General features: G+C 43.1%; 1 protein-coding gene across 1 annotated transcript in view; it reads left to right on the forward strand.

Annotated features, from left to right (window-relative positions):
- NPHP1 (nephrocystin 1) overlaps window positions 1-19,890 on the forward strand; it is a 41,839-nt gene extending 21,949 nt beyond the window's left edge. The window contains exons 15-20 of the mRNA XM_066611858.1: window positions 7,140-7,216; window positions 7,947-8,046; window positions 10,364-10,476; window positions 16,215-16,288; window positions 17,926-17,970; window positions 19,406-19,890. Coding sequence (XP_066467955.1) covers window positions 7,140-7,216; window positions 7,947-8,046; window positions 10,364-10,476; window positions 16,215-16,288; window positions 17,926-17,970; window positions 19,406-19,681 — 685 coding nt within the window. The 3' untranslated portion in view covers window positions 19,682-19,890. The remainder of the gene's footprint in view (window positions 1-7,139; window positions 7,217-7,946; window positions 8,047-10,363; window positions 10,477-16,214; window positions 16,289-17,925; window positions 17,971-19,405) is intronic.
- Window positions 19,891-21,025: the final 1,135 nt, after the last annotated feature.

Genomic DNA, 21,025 nt, shown 5'->3' on the forward strand with positions numbered 1-21,025 from the left:
CAGGAAAATCACTAAAATCACTAGGACACATGCCTCAACCAGTTTTCAATGTTACCCAAAGGTTTCATGAAAAACTCAGGTCTCAGCAAGTCAACAAAATATATAAAATGTCTAGGCTATCAGATCTTTTCTGAGGTGGGTATTCCAAAGCATTGGGGCCACTACTGAAAAGATTCTGCCTTTTTGTCTCTACATTACTCCATCTCTGATTGGGAGGAAATCTAGCAGAATTTCTGATATTTGTCAGAGTGATAGGAGAAGGTGGTCCTTTAAGTTTTGGCTAGACTATAAGTTTTTAATAGATTATTTAAAATTACATCTCTTTCAGTTTAAACATTTGTTTATTTACTGAATTGAATGGGACTGATTTACAAAAATCAGACATACGATTGCAGCCTTAAATATGCAGTCACTAAATGCCTTCCAGGAGCAAACTACTAGACTTTAAACTTGTGGAGTGTACTTTGTTTCCCAATAAAGCCCCGAGGTCCACCAGCTGGAGTGGGGGGTATAAAATAGTGGCTTGATTTAGGGGCAGTCCTAGGATGGAGGATCACATACTTCACATAAGCACATGCTTGATCCACAGTTTTTTTTTCTGTAACAGAACTAAGCTCACATGAAAACCACTCATGGTTTCCCCTTTCAAACTCTTTTGGTTTTAACAGTCTAATTTGGGACAGGGGTGAGGCTTTTTTGTTGCTATTAACTATGGGGAGTTGGAAACACTTGATGGAAATGTAGACTGAGCCCTAAAATTTTCTGTCCGACTCATACTGTTTTTTAAAAATGTAAATGTGTACCTTTCCCTGTCTGTCAAAAGAGGCACACAAGGCAGTTTATTAATTAGTGTGTATTCTTCTTTCCTCTTCCCCAAAAACGTTAAAAACAACTCTAACTGACCTGATGTGATTTTTAAAGCTCACGCAAAACAACACCTTTTCTGAAAAAGCAAGGCAGGACCAAAACTGACTAATGTCAATTGACTACATTTTGCCACCCACACATTCTTTAGTTTCTGCATTCCAGGTGTTCAACTCAAGGAAGTTCTGGAGATTTACTGTTTTGCCATCCTTGAGCTGGATTTGATATTCATTCCTACAGCATTCATAAGCTGGGTTGTCTGGGTTTAATACTGAAACATGATGTCATTTGATTAGTATGCAGCCTCTTCACAATTTCTGAGAGTGTTAAACCAGTCAGACGAATCTCACTCCTTGGTCTGTTTCAAATGTGGTTTGAAAATAAATCAACCTTGAAGATTTTCTTTAAAGGGGGGGGGAAAAAACCACCAACAAACCAACTTTCCTGTCGACTTTTTGTATGACTACTTGATCAGTTGTTCCTGTTATTCCATCAGTGTTGAGTAAAGACTTATTGCAGATACTCACCTATAAGGGAGATACTCACCTTTTAAAACCCTTCCATGTTGAGCTGCACCTGCCAAAGTTCCCTCTTCTATACAGTGGTTAAAAGTATAGGCACTCTGTCCTCAATTGTATCTGGTCACCCTGCCTGCAGCCAAAGTTAACATTTTCACTGAATATTAAGGCTTCCATTTAAATCAAGTGTGTGCCTCATTCCAGTGGCGTAGCTAACCAAGTTGCTGCCCGATGCAAAAAAAATTCTGTATGCCCCTCCCGGAAATGACATCAAATTTAATTAATTACATTGGGTCTTTTTATTTGTTAAAGTGAGTGAGAAATGTTAGCTAATATTTTAAAATGGCAACACTTGTTGAAAGTACTTATTGCACTTTTACAGCGCAATCTATTCATGTCTACTCAAATGCAAGTCCCATTGTGTTCAATGGGGCTTACTCCCTGGTAAGTGAAGTAAGGTAGGATTGTAGCCTTACACAGTTTGAGATGTGCAGGAGGGGACTGGAGACAATCATAAGAGCCAGCAGCTTACCTTTAGGAAGTGGAATTGAGGAATTATGTGAATAAATGATGAGGCCAAACCACCTGCTGCTCAGTGCTCCTGCTGCAACTTGCCTCCCAGGTTGCTGTGCCTTGCTTATGACCCACTTCAGGTTCCTGCACATGCGCAGGTAATCTATCACAATCAGCCAACTCAGAGCCCAATCCTCTGCCTGTCTACTTGGAAGCAAGCCCAGTCTAGTCAATGGGGCTTACTCCCAGGATAGTGTGGATAGGGTTGCAGCCTCAGAGCCCAATCTCCTGCATGTCTACTCAGGAGCAAGCCCTACTGGCTTAGATTGTGGAGACAATTGGGCTGCTTCAGCCTTGCCAGGAGGAGAGAGGAAGATAAGGGAGTTGGCAAGTAGAGAGAGGACTGTGACGAGCAGAGTAGAGTAGGCGGTGCAGGGGAGTGGTGAACAACTGGTCCCGCTGCACAAGGGGAACCCCCTCCTCAGTCCAGGCTGGACGCCACAGGAGTCTCTGGGGGCTATGCCTGCCTGTTGAGGGCTCCATCTCTCACACACACACCCACACCCAGTGTCCTGATCAGCATCCAACAGCCCCCCCCCCACCAACACACTCCCTTCCTTCCTTCCTCCCTCCCTCTCTACAAGCACAAACACAAACAAGCACTGACACGCTCCGCTCCCCATGTGCCTCTCTTGCTATTTAAGCCAAACAGGGCTTCAGAGGGCAGCATGTTGAGCAGGACAGGTGGAGGAAATCACGGAGGGAATGAAAGCTGGCAGGTGCATGAAAGGAAGACTCCGAGGAGCAGTTTCGCCCCTCTCCATGACTGTTGCCCCTCCTCCATCTGGAGTGCCTGGCACTGGCAGGGCTGCTGGCAGCAGCCCTATTGTTGCGCACAGGTGCTGTTGCCTGCAAGTTGTTGCCCCCTCAGCCACATTGTTGCCCCCACCCATCCTGTAGCCCAGTGCACCTGCTATCCCCTGCACCCCTAGCTACGCCACTGCCTCATTCTCCTTAGCAGGATCACATCTGACCCTACTGCACCCTTGTTCCGTTTTACAAATGTTTGACAGAGGTCTGTTTTTTAAACACCAGGATGTAATCCTCATTTCCATCTGCAACAAAGTCCCAGGCTACAGTTTGGTTCACCATTACTCAAGAATTACACCCATGGAAAGCACTGGGGTCTACTTCAGAGTAAATAGGGTTGCAGTTTTGTGTAGCTGCACTTGTTTATGCTCATTCCTTGTTGCGTGTCTTTCCACTGTGAATTGGATTGCATACTTGCAGTTATGTATTATATGTTGTATGCAGGGTGACCAGATACAGTGGAGAACATAGTGCCTCTACCTTTAACCATTGTGTGGAAGAGGGCATTTGGCAGGTGCAGCTTAACATGAAAGGCTTTAATAAGTTGTACCTGACAAAATTCCCTCTTCTATACAATGGTTAAAGGCATAGGTACTCTGTCCTCCATTGTATCTGGTCACCCTGTTTGTATGTAGAACCTATTGCTTAACACACCAGGCACCTTAAAGAAGGATTTGATTAATTGGTCTACCAGTATGTTGTTTACAGTGCACTTACTCTGATAGTGTTTACAAAAAAGTTCGAAGACAAGAATTTAAAAAGAATAAAAATGTATCTTATGATTGTTTGTTATATTTTTAATAAATTAGAGACTATACAGTTCTTAGGTAACAATTACTGGTAGTATTATTTACTATCAGTTATTTTCAGGATCTGGCCTAGGGTAAAATCAGACAAAATTATAGTCAGACACTTCCCTAAGTTTAACCCCAGCCTGACTTATCTGAGGGTCATAGAAAATTCCATGAATTTAGGCTCAAAACCTGCCATCTGTGAAATAGACGTATGCTCGTGTGTCTGCGGTGCCCTGGCTTGGCTGAGTAAAAAAAAAAGTGTATTGTCTGCCTACTGATGGTCCTGTACTATTCTTTTGTAGCACTTTGAATTTGTAAGTTGCTTAAAAACCTTTAATATGCTAGCCAACTGTATGAGGTAGGTCACTTATAGAGTTTTTCTACGTGGAGAGTTTTTGATGTGCACGTTGCCCATTTTAACATTCCACAACTAGATGTCTTGCCTCAACACTGCATTTCTGTGGCAAAGATATTTCCTTTTCCAGGCACTGGGTTTATTGACTTGGATTCAAGAACCTCCCTTTTTTCTGTGTGATAGCTGTTTAGAAACTTGAAGACTGTTATCATATCTCCCCTTATTCTTCACTTCTCCAGACTAAACATGCCCAGGTTGTTTATGCGGTTCTCCTAGGACTTGGTTTCCAGTCCTCTCACCATGTAGGTTGCCCTCTTTTGAATCAGTTCCAGCTTGCCAATGTCCTTTTTAAAATGTGGTGCTTTTAATTGGGCTCAGTGTTCAAAGTGAGGTTGGAATAGTCCATAATAGAGTGATTCCACTCTATCACATCACAAGATGTGATATCACATCTGACATCTGAGATCACATGTGACAAGATGTGATATCACATCTTGTGATCTGGGTTTTATGCCTCTGTTAATGCAATCCGGTGCTGCATTAGCTTCTTTTTTTGGCACCTGCATCACACTGCTAGCTCGTGTTCAGTTTCTCATCTAGTGGGGCAGCACTGGTATACACACTTACCTGGACTAAGGGCTGAATCCTATCCAACTTTCCAACCTGATGCAGCTGGATGCAGCTAAGGAAACAAACCTTTCCTTACCTTGAAGAGGCCTTCATGTCTGCTTCATGACTGTCTCCCTACTGCAGGATACAGCACATGTCCCATTGGCATGGCTGTGCCAGAACTGACAAATAGGATAGGATTGGGCCCTGCCACAAATGTGCCATAAGGCACATCTGCAACCCTCAGCAGCAGTTCAGCTGGTTGGCACTGGGTTAGCGCTGGTGGACCGCTGCTGCTCCACCGCTCCGCAGTCCTGTGGACCGCCAGGTGGGGAGCAGGTGTTCCGGGGTGGGGGGTGGCGGAGAGAGGGGGGAGGAGACATGATGGGGGAGGGAGCAGGTCGAGAGAGAGGCAGGACTGGTGGAGCTGCTGGTGCTACCCAGGTTGCATTCATGATGCTGCAGCAGCCAGTTTTTGGCACTGCTGCAGCCCCGTGTGCTGGGCAGCCCAGGATTGGGCTGTAAGTTCCTTTGAATTCAGTGGGGTTTATTTCTGAGTAGGCATGCATAGGATTGTACTGTTAGATACCTAGATCTGTGCTTGCCAAACTTTTTAGCACTGGGACCCACTTTTTTATATGACTCTCTATCAGGATCCACTTGGTTTTACCAGACTTTAAAAAAGGAGTTCTAGAAAGAACTATTTTATTTGTTTATAAGTAGTAATAACTAGAAAAAGACTCTCAAACACTTTTCAGCCTATATTTACACATGTGTGTAACTGCAGGAGCTGTGCTCTTTGTTAGGGTCATTAGCAGCTACAGTATCTGATTTTTGAACAGCCTCGGGGCTTGAGGCATTTAGTTATTTGATCTTTCCATCACCTTTGACAACCCACCAAAAATCAGATTGTGACTCACCATTGGGTCCCAATGGACAGTTTGGGAACCACTGATCTAGATACATTTTACGTGTGCGCTGGCTGAGCCAGGTCTCCCCCCTCGTGTACCTGTGTTTTTGACATTTTGTACCTACATGCGCAACTTTAGATTAGCAGATTTGTCTCTGCTGAAGTTCTTGTGTCCTGAGCTAATGCCATTTCCAGAGACTGTGAAAGCTTGTGGTGCTGCATAATCTGCTTGTGAAATTGATTAGCAGTTGTGAAGGTTTTTTTCCCCCTTCCTGCTTGCAACCTGAAGTGCAAGTTGCAGCTGCTGTTTGATGACTGGTCCACATTTCAGATTGTTTCTCTTAAATCTACTGTTGAAATTTGGCAGGAACAGGCAGGTACAGAGCATACGGGCAAAACATTTCGTTCACATTTATCTCTAAGTTCAGAATACCAGTATGACATTATGTGGATTTTCTGAGTGATTCACATTTATCACTGCTGTACAGAAAATCATGTTAAATCACTTGTGTATTTTATGGAACACCTTCCCTAGGAAAGCCCAGCTGGCCTCATCTTTGTATCCCTTTTGATGCCTTCTCTTGAACTGCTTACAGTAGAATTCAGGAGTAAATGTAGCGCTAGCGAGTCCTGCCTTAAATGACATTTATGAATACAGCCAGGGTCTGTTTTTAGTCTCAGAAGGCCTTCAGGTATTTGCCTGATGGACTTGATAGTTTGGCCCATGATCCAGAAAGCCATGCAAATAGTGCCACTCCCCTGTTAGACTTTGAACTGGAATTTCTCAAACTGCAGCCCCTCATGCTGCACAAGTAAGCTACTTGCTACTTTTGAAGTGTAGGAGAGTTTCAAAAGGAGCATGCGATGCACCATGGGGTGCATCAGTCTTCAAAAACATAGAAACGCGAACAGCATTCCCAGACTACGATGGTATGTACATATCCATTCATATAAATGTAACAAAACTGTCAGATAATATCTGAGAAATTATTTGCTGGATACTGACTTATGAAGGATGACTAGTAATTACAATTCTGTCATCTTGGGCTTGCCTGGATTGATGGGTCTATTTTGCATCATCTTTTATAAGTCAGCACTTAATAAATATTTTTTCATTTGTTGTCTGGCAGTTTATGATATCTGTCTGGGTGGATTTATACATATTATAATCATTTGGTTCACAGGCTGACAAAGTATATATATTTGCCAGAGTTTGCCCAAGTTCCTACAGTTGTCATTACTGTTTGTTTAATGCTGTCACTGTACATGGCACATGACAAAACACAGAAGGTGTAACCTGGGATGGTGGTGGCAGATACAAACTACCAAGGTTCCTCCCCTCTTTTTCAGCTGCTGGTCCACCAAAGGGGAAAGCAGAAAACAGGAAGAGGTTTGTGCTTGTTAACCACAAGGTACTAGTGCCCTTGGTCAGCCTGTCTTCTCCCTTTCTCTGCCACATGCATATAAAATTTTCTAAGTAATCCTTTTTTATGTACCGACGAGTAGATTTTTATGCTAAGAAAAATGTGCACCAAGACATTATTTTTTTTCAAATTTAAATTATAAGGTAATTCAGAAGAGGGTTAACCCAGATTAATTAATTAATTATCTTTTTATCATTTCAGAAATAAAGAATATAATTTTGTTGATTTTTTTCACCCCACTGTGAATTGTCATAAAAGTGCATATATTTATATATTTTACAGAACATATGAGCTGCTTTTGAATGGTGGAACTCCCTATGAAAAAGGGGTTGAGGTAGACCCATCAATTTCAAGAAGAGGTATAGCATATCTCATTTCTTATCTAAAAATGAATGTAAACCTATGCATGTTTTATTGTTTATGGAAGCCATTCTAATGTTGTGCTAAGTTTTTTATTCATATTGCTCCTTTCTTCCATCATGGGTGGTATACGTAGAGTTCTCAAGTTGTCTCTGATCCAGACACTGACCAGACCCTGACTGAGCAAATTTGTAGCACCGTTGCCTTCAGATATGCCTTGGTACCTAAGTAAAAACTTAAAATATGAGCAAAATGCATCAATCCTTGCTAGTGACGTATAGTCTAACAATGAAAGCTTCTATGGATAGGGAATGTCAAATATCTTTTAATAAGTGATGATTGTTTAGAAAAGGTCATTTGAGTATAGAGAGAAACTTGCAGTAATTGTCAGTTGTAAAGAATTTTGTCAGGAGAGGAGACGAAGGCCAAGTAAATGTTTTAAGAAATTGTAGTGTCCAACTATGAGAAGCAAAGCAATTCTGTGTGTAGGAGGGAGTATGGGAGTAAGTAGGCATGCAATTGGAACCAAAGTGCACTACTTAACAAGTAGGACAGAATTTGCTTAATGGAGAATAACATTGGGGTAAAATTTTGAAATACTTGTAAACTTAGAAGCTGAAAAGGTGCTGGAAAAAATGAATGAAGGATTTATTTGGGAATATATAAAGATGCCTTAGTGATCACTGTAATATCAATATGCTTAATGATGTGTTATTTCTTTTACTAAAGCCAACAGTGGGGTTTTTCAGCATATTGTAACGCTGAGGAAACAGCCTCAACTTCTTGTGAAACTGAGGTCATTAAATACTCAGTCTAAAGTCATACTGAAGTAAGTGAGCAAAATTGGTGGTATATATATATTTTTTACATTGTGTACAAAATACAATCTTCTTTCTCTTAGGCTGCTATTAAATGTCAGTGTTAAATACTGATATTGACTATCAATCATTTGGTTCATGTTCTACACAAAAATCTGCAGAACTTGATTTGGATGAGATATTATGGGGGCAATTTAGGGTCAGCTATGGTGTGGACTCATCAAACGTTAGCATGAGGACCTCCAAAGAGAATATAGGAAGTGAATGCGCCTTTGGGGCTGCTTCCTACCTTATTACCAAACAAGAAGGGCTGGTCTACCATGTCACCCGTCCATTGCTTCCTCCCCACTTCCCCTAGTGGGGCCCAAGATACTTTGTAACCATTGTTCAAATGCTGTGGGCACAGAGAGAGTCCTTAGGCAGTTGCAGTAAAGAGCTAAGTGCTGCACCACATTACTCCATTCCTAGTATCCATACTGCTATTTGATGTTTATTTTAACAGCAACTGTCTGCTAGGCTGTGAATGCTATTAAAAGATACGACTGCTTTCTAGGGAGTGGTATCTTTGCCTGGTGGTGCATGAAATTGTTCTGTCAAACGGGCAACGTTTCTATTTCAGCAAGAATTAATGCCAGGCACTGGTTTTGGAATCTGGCCTAGTGTACACCTTTCCTCTACATGTATTTTGCATGGTTCTGGGAGGGCAACTACATTTTCATGTGTCTGAAAAATGCACCCCTTTTTCAAAGTAGCTTGAGAATCAGCCTATAGTGGAAGGCAGAGAAACAGAACTGGGCAAGAAATGTGGGGGATTAAGAGTGGATGATGGGGATTATTTTAAAGGAGAACGTGTAGGGATAAACCAGAGAGGAATGAATTGGGAAAGGAGTAGTAGAACGGATGCATTGGCATGTGCTCAGGAAATGTAAGAAGTCCCTTCCATGGAGTGCATGAGAAAAGTGTAGCTCTATGGCAGAATACCTGCTGCATGCTGAAGGCCCCAGTTCAATCCCTGGCAGGTGTAAGAATGGGAAGTAATCTGTCTGAAACCCTGGAAAACTGCTTCCAGGCAGCATAGACAGTGCTGAGGTAGGTGAGTCAGTATACCAGCTTTATGGCAAATTCATGTGTTTACATATGGGCATATAGAATGCAAAGTAGAACCTTGTTTATCAGACAGAATGGTTTCTGTTCGGTTTTCCCCTCTAAGATTTTTTCCTGTCTGCTAATTTAGTACCAAACTTAGATGTTTAGTTACATTTCTCTGCTAGCCTTCTTCCAAAGTGCAAAAATGGTGTAAGTGGTTCTCCACATTCTCCTGCCCCCTCAGTTTAGCCCAACTACTACTCTGCAAGGAGGGTTAAGAAGTGATAGCTGCCCTGGTCAGCCTGCGAGCTTCCCACATTTGAGCCTGGGTCTCCCGGTCCCTAGACACTGTAACCACAACACCATGTTGGGTCCTTTAATTGGCTGCAGTGGGGCAGCTGGTCACATATTTGCCCTTGTAAAGCAGGGGTGGTGAGGTCTGTTATGTACATGAAAAGGAGTGCGTGGGGGACAAAATTGAGCCTTCTCATCTGCTTTACTTTGCTGTGTGTCATAGCTTTAAGTGGTTATTTTCCAGCTTGGCCCCAATACAACAAGCAAGGCAGGGTGGGAGTAACTGTTTAAAGCAAAGGAGCACATGGAGGTAAGGCAAAGGGAGGGAACCTTTCTGTTGCCCCACTTTTTCATGTTAAAAAAAAGACCTTTTTGCCCTAGCAATATATATGGGCAGGACAGATATATGGATAAAAGCCTGTGTTTGCGCCAGCCATATAGCCTTATATGTTATTTGACCCATGGAACAGAATGAGAATGTAAATATGACTTATTATGAGGGGAACACCTCTCTCTGCAATGAAATGTGCAGTTATATAGAGCTTGATGGTTGCAGGCATAGAAATCTGTCTAGGGAGATTGGGATGATTTTACAGAAAAGCAAGTCTGGAAAGTGAAGTTCATGTCCCCCATAGTGTTGGGATCCTTAATACTTCACACTGTGAGGCCCAGAAAAATGGAATGCCCAATATTTCTTGGTTAGGGCTTGATTCAGAATGCATTCTGGAAACATCCAAGTTAACAGTTCTGCTTACCTGTCAGCTTTTTGGGTCTTTAATGCCGCCAGAATTTTTAATAGCCAAGGAAATGAGAGCAGTAAGCTTATGCCTGATTAGAATGCAGTGCACGTTATACTTCTGTATTCAGAAATCTGGCCTGTTAGGATTTGCTAAAATATTTCAGAAGTACGTTTTACTGACTCTCCTCTTTTGTTACACTCTTTACCAGTCTGCTTCCAGAAGTATTAATTGGCAGTATGTGCTACATGCATCTCCTGCTGTTTTATCGTCAGATTCTTGGTGATGTGCTCCTCAGGGACAGACTGAACATGCAACATGCAGGTAAATGTGATGGTCTGAGAAAAGTAGGAGGTGCTTTCTGCACTTGGTCATGCACAGAGATGTTTCTGGAATCAAGAGCAGCCACCCCCTGACACTGGCTTTTTTGTAGATGTTTGCTGATGCAGTGGCTGGAGTGCCAGGGGTCTCCGCACTTTCTCCTGAAAAGCCCACTCTCAAGTTTTAGGAGCTCCTTGGAAATGGTACTGGACATGCCAGGGTTGCAGGGGACGGGTTGAATCCCCAGAAACCAGGCACAGGTGCCTTCCACACAATTCTCCACTTGCAGAAAATACTTGTGCCATGTTTCTGCAATTTCCCTCTGCACTTCATTCCAAGCTATTCCTGAGGGTTCCCTGAGCCCCAGGAATGTTGTTTTGGGAGGATCAGCAGTAGTGGGAGGGCCCCACAGAAAGGTCTCATTCTGTTAAGTGAACTTAAGTCTGGATTCAACCCACTTTCTTCCAACTCCTTTAAAGCAGATGGTGGACTGACTTCAGCCTTGGTTCAACTTCTTTTATCCTCTTAGTAGAATCCATTATTAGATGGTCCATCATTGTGTGTTAGATTTTTATGTGTATGTATATTTTCTATTGTGGCAAAGAAAAAGGGTGTTAAAATAAAAAGTGAATCAGTTCATATGGAGTATTTCTTAGCATCACTGATATGATCATCAGCATCCACTCTTGATTAAGAACATAAGAAATCTCTCGTTGGATCAGAAAAGGTCCTTCAGATGTTTGGTGTTGTCCAGCATTGTTTGTTGAAACCCAGTCACTAGCAGTCACAGAGTGATGACAGTGGAGCACAAGATATTGTGGTTAAACTTGACCTGGAAGCATGATGGAGGGATTCAGTGACTGCTTTGCTGCACAATTAGCTGTACTGTGCAGTGAATTCATCCCACAGCTGGAGCCAATATTCAGTCCAGTCAGTACCTTACCCTAATAAAAGGATGCAGTCCACTTATGGCTGGTGAAGAAAGAAGCTTAGATAAAATTTGAAGGGGAAAAAATTTTAAAAGTACTAGTTCTGAGGCTTTCACAGAGTTCATGGATAAGCAGAGATTTGATCCCTAGAATTCTGGCTCTTTGTTTCGTATGTAAATCACTTAACTGACTGCAGCTTTCAAAGGTAAATATTCAGTGGTTGCAGCCTTTGTGTAGCAATCAGGTCACTTAAAATGCCTGTTAACCTTGGCAAAGAATCTGACAATATTTGCTCTCTTTACAGGTTTGTAGTGTATATTATGTAGCATGCTGCTGGTGGTGTGGTTGACCCCTGAGTCTTGGGTTCAAAATACATACTGATATATTGGTGCAGTGCTGCTTGTGTGTGTGTATGTCTTAAACTTTTATTGCTGCTGTGTTAGAATTTTATTGGTGTTTTATCTGGCTTCTTTGTTTTGTTTTCTGCTGCTGTCATTTTAAATGTGATGAATTTTATATATCTGTTGCAAACTGCTTCAGTTATTTTACAGAGAGGCAGGGTATGGATTTATTAAATAAAGTGGGGTATATTTATAGATATGGGTACACACCTGTCTCAGATATAGAAGCCAGTGCTTTAGAATTTACTGGATTATCTTGTAAAACACTCTGTTAACCTACAAAGACTCCTACATTTTGTACCTCTAAGCTGCAAGCCCTGGAGGGTCACTCTTGTTTCCAATGTTTGGCTCTGAGCTGCCTGCAATTGTTGCTATATCAGGGCCAGTCATAGCTGTATGCCAATGTGGTCTAATGGTTACTGGGGAGTTTCAGCTTAATATATACAGTTTGCCGTGAAGTTTAGTGGATGACCTTGAGCTATTCTCTCTCTCTCTCTCTCTAACTGAATTTGCAGGATTGTTGGGAGGACAAAATAGTAACCGGGGGTTGGGGGAAAGCCATACAGGTCAGCCATCCTAAGATCCTTGGAGGAAGGTTAGAATCCTCCTGAATTAGAATCCTGGGGAGAGCACCAGGATGAGGTCTCTTGTTATCTGGTGTGCTCCCTGGGGCATTTGGTGGGCCGCTGTGAGATAGATGGGCCTATGGCCTGATCCAGTGGGGCTGTTCTTATGTTCTTATGTTCTTAATAGAAAGGTGACTAATAATACTTGTGACACCTGAATGGATGGAGAATTGGGTGCCTTTCTCTCAATTTCTTCCCCCAGTTTTCAAAGCAATGACCTATCTTCCTTCTTTTTACCAGATGCTAAGAGTAAGACATCAGATTGGCTGTCTTATCTTGTTTGTGGACTTCTGGATGCAAAAGAATTGCATACATATAATGCTGTGTAACCATTCTTTACAGAGTAATATTACACAGGCCAACACACATTTTGCTTCCTTAAACGTTACACCAATTCTTAGGTATATTTGGGGTGCTGATTCCAAAAATGGCATCCGTCTTGCCCTATCATGTCTAGTTTTGGAGACACGGCATAGCCTCTAGTGAATGGTTCAAGCAGCTTCCTCATGAGGAAGCCCACACCATGGGTTCCTCATGAGGAAGCTGCTTGAACCATTCACTAATGAGGCTATACTGTATCTCCAAAACTAGACGTGATAGGGCAAAATGGATGCCATTTTTTGAATCGAAACCCCAAATTCATATCAAACCACCATAAAGTTTTGGAAAAACTTTTACTGACCCTCAGTTTTGTAGGCCTGTGTTATTAACGCACAGCCCAATCCTGAGTTACCTGGCACGCAGGGCTACAGTGGTGCCGAAAATGGCTGCTGCCGCATCCAGCATGCTCCAGGCAGCTGCTGCCTCCTCTTCCCGGGGACAAAAGTCCCCTTCTCCTGGGTAAAGCAAGTAGCCGCGCAATGGTGCTGCTCGATTCTATATCGACCCAAAGGTTGGTGTAGAATGAAGGGCCTCAGTGTCACTCCCTCCCCCCAGAACGCCTCCTCCTTGCCCTCTCTCCACCTCTCCCCCACCCTGGAATGCCTCCTCCCCGTCTCCCCCCACACCCTCATCTACCTCTTTGCTGATCGGCAGTCTGTGCAATCGCCAAGCAGTGGAGCTGTGGAGCTCCACCAATGCTTACCCAGCGCTGGGCTGGCACAGGTGCTAGGGCCTGCAAACGTGCCTTAAGGCACATTTGCGACAGTGCGCACCAGTGGTGAGCCAGCACACACTCCATAGGACTGGGCCTACAGTCTAAATTTACTGTCTAAATGAAGACTGCACATTTATTAGGAAGAACGTCCCATAGAACACAGTGGGACTTACTTCTGAGTAAACATGCATTGGATTATGGTGTAGAACAGGGGTGCTCACACTTTTTTGGCTTGAGTGCTACTTTGAAACCCAGCAAGACCCGGAGATCTACCAGAGTTTTTTTACAATGTTCACGCCATCATAACATATAACATTTATGTGTACAATGTATGTTGGTGTACCTTGCATAACCGCATGAGCCAATATTGCACAACACAACATAATTAACTATAAACATTTTTTGTAATTACTTGAGTTTACTTTGATGACTTGCACTGAAGTGAATCAGCCAAGGATGCATAGTCCGGACAGTAGCTGCTGACAGCCGGCCTCAAGCACACTTCCAAATGTTCATCAGTCATGGTGGAACGGTACTTGGACTTAATGATCTTCATGTAGGAAAAGGCTGACTCACATAAATAAGTGGAGCCCTTTCTGCCTCAGGTGCTCTTATAACCCTGAGGGCCCTATTGCCTTCAAGTGGCTGCAGCTGTGCAGCACACTCTGCTGGATGCCCAGGCCTTACCCTTAAAGGGGCCACTGCTGACACCACATCTACCTCCTCACCAGATCTTCCTTGATTCCAATACAAGTGGGGGGGGGGGGAGCACATCTTTATACAGACCAGTGCAAAAACAGGAGAAAGGTGTGGGGGAGGGAAGATCTCTATATAGACATCACAGCAAGACCAGTGCAAAACCCCTTGCACACAGAACCAACAGATGGAAGTTGGGGGGGGGGGCAGATCTCCATACATACCAGTGCAAAAACAGGGGAAAGGTAAGTCAGCCCCAGTAGAGTCAACGGGGCTTACTCCCAGGGATGTGTGGACGGGAGAGAAGCCTGCCAGCGGCTCCTCTCCCAGGGAGGAGCCTGCCAGGTGCTCATTCCCTGGGCTCACTCCCTAGGCTCACTCCCTGGGCTCACAAGCCTGCCAGGGGCTCACTCCCAGGAATGCGTGGACGGGAGAGAAGCCTGCAATCTCATTTTGCGACTCATTTTGCCTCGCGATCGACCAGTAGATTGCGATCAACGTACTGAGCGCCCCTGGTGTAGAAATTCTGTATATTGTAGAAACATGTTTTGCTGCTATACTTTTTAACTTCTGTATTTTGAGATATTGTGTTGGACAGTGATGTGCAGTGAGATCCAGTCCAGGGAGGTAGCACACATTCACTCTTCCCCCTCCTTCTTCCCCCATAAGCTCAATCTCTGGAATACACAATCTCTCTCCCACTCCCCTCAATAAATTATTATTTTTTTAAACTTACCTCTTCTTCACACCACTCAGAGCTGGGGAGAGCTCAGCACAGCCCTCCTGAAGCAACTAGAAAATGGCAGCTCCTGGTGTTTTTGATAGTTAGCCAGCCACTGCGCAGGCTCCCTACTTTTTTTCATTGGGCTATTTTTTTTAACTGAAGAGAAGCAACTCTTCCAGCTGCCTCCCCGGAGCTTGCTGATGCAGGTGACCTGCTATTTTTTGATTGGCTAGCCAGCAACCCTGCTTTTTTTTTTTTTAATTTATTGGAAGTCACCCATGATTCCAGCTTAACCTGCTGGAGGCAAGTCTTCCTGCTTTCTCCCCAGAGACTGATAACACAAATCTTTTTTCTTACTGTCTTTTTCTTACTGGGGAAATGGAAGTAGCTTCCCTAGTTGCACAGGAATCCCTGCCTACTTTGTCTCTTGCAAGCCACCATAGTGATTGAGCTGATTGGCAGGTCTCCTTGTTCCCTCCATGGGGTGTATGTTCATGTTGGTAACCTTCAGTCTCGAAAGACTATGGTATTGCGCTCTGAATGGTGGTTCTGGAACAGCGTCTAGTGTGGCTGAAAAGGCCGATTCGGGAGTGACAATCCTTTCCACACCGGGAGCAAGTGCAGTCTGTCCCTGGTCTGTCTCCCTGGCTATGGGCCTTCCTTCTTTGCCTCTTTGCCTCAGACTGTTGGCCAAGTGTCTCTTCAAACTGGGAAAGGCCATGCTGCACTGCTGCCTCCAAGCGGGCCGCTCAGAGGCCAGGGTTTCCCACCTGTTGAGGTCCACTCCTAAGGCCTTCAAACCAGTCCTGGAACGTGCTGGAATCCCTAGCATGTATTCACTGCTGAAACAAAGACGCCTGCGTTGGCTCGGTCATGTTGTGAGAATGGATGATGGCCGGATCCCAAAGGATCTCCTCTATGGAGAACTCGTGCAAGGAAAGGGGTGTATGTGTGGTGCTTTAAACACACTGTGTACTGCAACAGAGAGAAGCAGCTTGGGAAAGGCAAAAGGTACTTGTTGGGTCAGGTGAGGCTCTGCCTACCCTGATTGCATGTCGCTGGTGTTGGATATTTTGCCACCATAGTGGCATCACCATTCTTGTTCCTAAGCGATCCGGCCAGCATATTTAGTGCAATTTAAACTTTTTAGAATCACAGCAGCTTGTTGTAGCAGGGTTTTATATTTAAACTCTTCTGTAAATTGCTTCTGTGTTATGCAAAGCATAAAGCTGACAAAACTAACAAATATATTTTCTGCCCTTCATGCAGATTTGATCGGCAATCCAATTTTGGCCACTTTCCCCAAACTCATGGAACAGCCTGATCTTATGGATGCGCTTAGGGTGGGTGAAATATATTGTGTCACTAATCTGATAGGACAGCTCATATGAAAGACTATTACCAGCATGAGTGGATTGAATGCCTTTGCATACCTTTTTGTCCTTTTGCTGTTTTAGGCTGCTGCTATGATGATGCAAGGCTTTGGTAAATATACTGGAAGCTTAAACAAACAGAAATAGAACTTCATGTTGTTTTTTGAATGTGCCCAAAGTCTTTGGAAAGATGGTTTAGGAGGGGCTGGAATGCAATGGCAGGGTGCGGTGTGCTGAAAGAGGAGCTCAGAAATGTTTGACTTTTCAGTGGTCACTGAGGGAGGAGTGATTTCCACTGGCATGTAGGGACTTCAAATATGATCTCTTTAGACCAGGGGTGGGCAGACTTTCAACTTTAGGGATCCTGGACCTTTAACAATTGTGTAGGAGAGAGAATTTCAGCAGGTTCAGCTTGACATGTGTGAGAGGTTCAGGATCCCTAAAGTTGAAAGTTTGCCCATCCCTGCTTTCGATTAAGTCCCCCTGTGTCCACGAACATGGGAATGGCACTACCAGAGGAAAATGCAGACAGGCTAATCTAGAGACTGAATTGAAACAACAAAATAGCTTACAGGCAAGTAGCATAAACTTTCATGGACCAGAGTCTACTTCATCAGCTGCCTGAATTGTTGCCTCAGGTGGCAAATGTCTGTACATTTAAACATGCTTAGGTATGGGGGAGAGTAAATGGTGGGGATTGGGGGCTATGGAATGCAAGAGGCACAGTCTGTGGCTATTTATATAAAAAGGAAGTGCATGAGATGAACATAGTGATGACAATCACAGTAATTGGTAATACTGCAGAATCCGAAGTGGTAGTACCTTTATTAGGACAACTAAAATACCACAAAGGTAGGCAGCCAGATATCCAGTTCTTGGGAGTGGTTCTTCAGGCTGAATGTTAAGTATAATGGGGAGGAATAGTCAAAGTGGGGCATGATGGAAAGTCCCCAAAGCCTGCAGTTTGTAAAAGTAAAAGAAATACTGCCTCCTGGATGCATTCAGACTTCTTAATAAATTCTCATTCAGCAGTTTCATACTAGAGACTTCCTTTGAAGTTCCTTTGTTGCAGAATGGTGACTTTGGGCTCTTGGCAGTATCCTGAAAGACTAAAACATTCTCCCACTGGTTTCTGAAAAGTGCTTTTTTCATAGCTGGCCTGTTTGTCATCTCTGCTGTAATGGAGTTCACCCATCTCTATTTTACCATGCTAATGGGCTTCCCAAGGGCATCTGGCTGCTTTGAAGGCAGAGGTCTGGACCACATGGATCCTTGGTCTGATCCACCACAGATAGTTTTAGTGTTCCTGCTCACCTGCTCTTGGAGTCTGTCAAAATAGAAATGAAAGTGAATATGAATATGAACCTTTGGGGAAAGAAGGCAGTGGCTCTCAGGGAAAGGTTGCACAGGTGTCTCTCAATTGCTTTGTGTTTGAGTATCTGCCATTAGATCTGGATTTGGAGACCCACATGGACAACTCTGTGTTATTGTGATCCTTCAGTGATTTTTCTCATATGCATCTCCACAATTTTTTTGTCTCTCTGTGCCTGTCTATAAACTATTTAAAAACACAACATGATGTAGAGTCTTTGTTCTTTATTTTTTAGAGTGCATGGGCAGAGAAGGAAAGCACATTAAAGAGGTCTGAAAAGGTAAGGAAGTAAAGGGATTTTTCTGTAATCAGAACTGTCTAATATACAGGTGTGTGCCACTTAACGATGGGGATATGTTTTCTTGTCCCTGTTGTGCAATTAGGTCATTAAGTCAACATTCAGTCCAATCTATTGCCTTTGTTGTGTAAATAGATGCTCCCTGCCAGACACTAGCTGGCTGCACAGGCTTCTGGAGATAGAAGCTTCTTCTCTGTTCCTAGAAGATGTATTGCAAGTGTTACTCTCCCTGCCTTTTTCTCTTTCAGCCACATTTGTAATTCTTGGGTAAAGAGCAGATGTGATACCAATTTGTAATTATTAAATGACTTGTTAACCTATAGTTAAGCATATGAATGAAAACCAACCCCAGTCAGTTTATAAGTGTAATTACCCACTACAGTTGTGTTTTTATCAGATATAGTACAGTTAATTAGTCTGTGGTTTTAAAATGTATTGTAATGTGTGTTTTCCCAGCTACAGCACATCTTCCATCTGCTAGATACTATAAGAATGGTTGCTGCTTGCTTGTTCTGTTAATGCTTGACTCCATTAACAATAAAATAAAACTAAAAATGCACACCTCAGTGACATAACCATTCCTTCTTTGATATGCGGTTTTGCTACATACACCTTTTGTATGTGAGGAAGCATTTAAAAATGTGATTAGCGCTTCCACTCTGCAGAGGTGATCATGTAGTAGAAAGAACCAAGGTGAGGTAAATAGGTTATTTCTAGGCTGTATCTGAATAAAGTAGACCAGTGATTCCCAAGCTGGTGGGCCATGACTCACCAGGGGAATCAGAAGCAGGGCATTCCCCCTTAAAGGGAGTGGCCCTGTAGCAACACCAGAGTGCTGGGAGCCTGCATACGCCTCCGCTGGGCTCCCCAAGCCTCAGAATATCTAAAAGTAGCAATTGCAACCCACTTCCAGTTTTGTGATCACCTCTCCACTGCAAATACTTACTAGGTTCCCATTGTCCCTGTAGAACAGGGGTGCTCAATAGTTGGATCGCGATCTACCGGTAGATCGCGAGGCAAAATGAGTAGATCGTGTAGCCCTGTCTCTCCAAACTGTTAATATGTCAGTTTTGTCTAGTCACTAGACGAAACTGACATATTTAGCTAAACTGACACTGAAACTGACACTTTAGCTGCTCTTCAGGCATGTAGCAACAAAACTGAGGAAACTGACTAGACTCCAGCAGGGGCTCCATACATTAAAGGGGGTGTCTGTCAGACGCTTCCTTCCCCCCTGGTAGATCTCCAGGCCTTGCTGGGTTTCAGAGTAGCTCTCGAGCCAAAAAAGTGTGAGCACCCCTGCTGTAGAAGTTTGGGAACCACTGAAGAAGACCATCTGCTGGTGCCAGCACCAGAAAATAGATCGAATCTTGATACGCAGAATCAGATAATTTTACTTATTTTACTTTCTCTTTAGAGAGACCAAGAATTTCTGAAGTCCATGTTCATCCTGGTGTACCACGAATCTGTCTTTCCTCTTCTCCAATCCATGTTACTCCCAGAATACAAGTGGGCAGAAGAGGAGTCTGAAGGCACTCGCTGGCGAATGATCTCTGACTTCTTGAAGCAAAACCGTGAAAGTGATGGTATTCTGTCCTCTCTGCTTTCGTCAGAAAGCCTTCACAAAGCTTTTGATATCTCTGAAATAGCATATGATTTCTTAGGAGAGGCAAGGAAAAGCAGTCCTTTATAAATGGATTTTAAGGGTGTGAACCTCTGTCAGTTGCCATACTAATAAATGGAATAGACTTGATAACCTGGCCATAAAATGAAGAACAAGAATTATGAACACTTTTATAGTTTGGATTTTCTATTTGTATACCAATTTTATAAGCAAACTATATTGTTATATCTCATTTTTCTTGTATTTAGATATAACGTTATTCAGACTATTATTTTTTTACGAAGCTGTAAGATATATTTGCCAGCTCTTTGATAAAAATTTGTTGATGTGTTATATATTGGGTCTCTTCATAAAGTGATCAATCCGTTTTTTTCTCCTGGAGACATTTACAGTAAATGTCATTTGATAAATTTTGATTACTGCTAATCCTTAATATTTTAGATCAGGGGTGTCCAAACATTTTGGCAGGAGGGCCACATCATCTCTCTGACACTGTGTTGGGGGCTGAATTAATTTACATTTAAAATTTGAATAAATTTACATAAATGAATTTATTAGAGATGGAACATGAATGAATGAATGAAGGTCTTGCAGTAGCTCAAGACCTATAAAAGGCCTTGCACAAAGCAAGGCCAGTCTTTCCTTCACTGCTGCTGCTGCATCACAGGCATGAAACAGCAAGTAGTGAAGGGAGCTCTCATCCCACAGCTCAGGTGAGAGGTCGAACAGTCGTCTTCATGCTGAGAGCAGTTGTGTTGGGCCAGCACGGGCTCCAGCAAGTCTTCAGAGGGCCAGAGGCTCACTGAAGACTAGGGGCTCCCCACGGGCCTGATTGGGAGCCTCTGAGGGCCGCAAGTGGCCCCCGGGCCGGGGTTTGGGCACCCCTGTTTTAGATGAATGGAATATGTCCAAAAATTCTGAGCTTTACTAATAAATCTCAAGAAGTACTGTCTGTTGTTTTAGCCACAGACAGTGCTTCTAGGTATCAGAACTGATAGAGGTGATGACTTGAATCATGGGACTTGTTTTGATCATTTGCAATTTAAATGACTGCAGTTACTAGGAACTGACCAAAATGAATATGATGTTTGATCACTAGACAGGTACATGGTAATTCTTGCACCTGGCTGGTAAATGTGATGATAATGTTTTCTACTACTCTTCTAAAATGTTGACATTTGCTAATAATTTTCAACTTTTACTGAGTTTCCAACATGTATAGATGCTAGATGAGCTGTCCAAAAGCATGAACTATTTTGGGTTCAGTTCTTGCCTTGGACCTCTGCCATCACCTTGTGGGATTTGTACTGTGATGTGGATTTTAGCATTAAGATAGAGATAATAGACCAGCTAACAGAATTCAGGGCCTCATCCAAAGTGTGTTGCGCCGGTGTGCACTGTCGCAAACATGCT

The sequence above is a fragment of the Tiliqua scincoides genome, chromosome 1, assembly GCF_035046505.1.
Source record: "Tiliqua scincoides isolate rTilSci1 chromosome 1, rTilSci1.hap2, whole genome shotgun sequence".
Classification (NCBI taxonomy): domain Eukaryota; kingdom Metazoa; phylum Chordata; class Lepidosauria; order Squamata; family Scincidae; genus Tiliqua; species Tiliqua scincoides.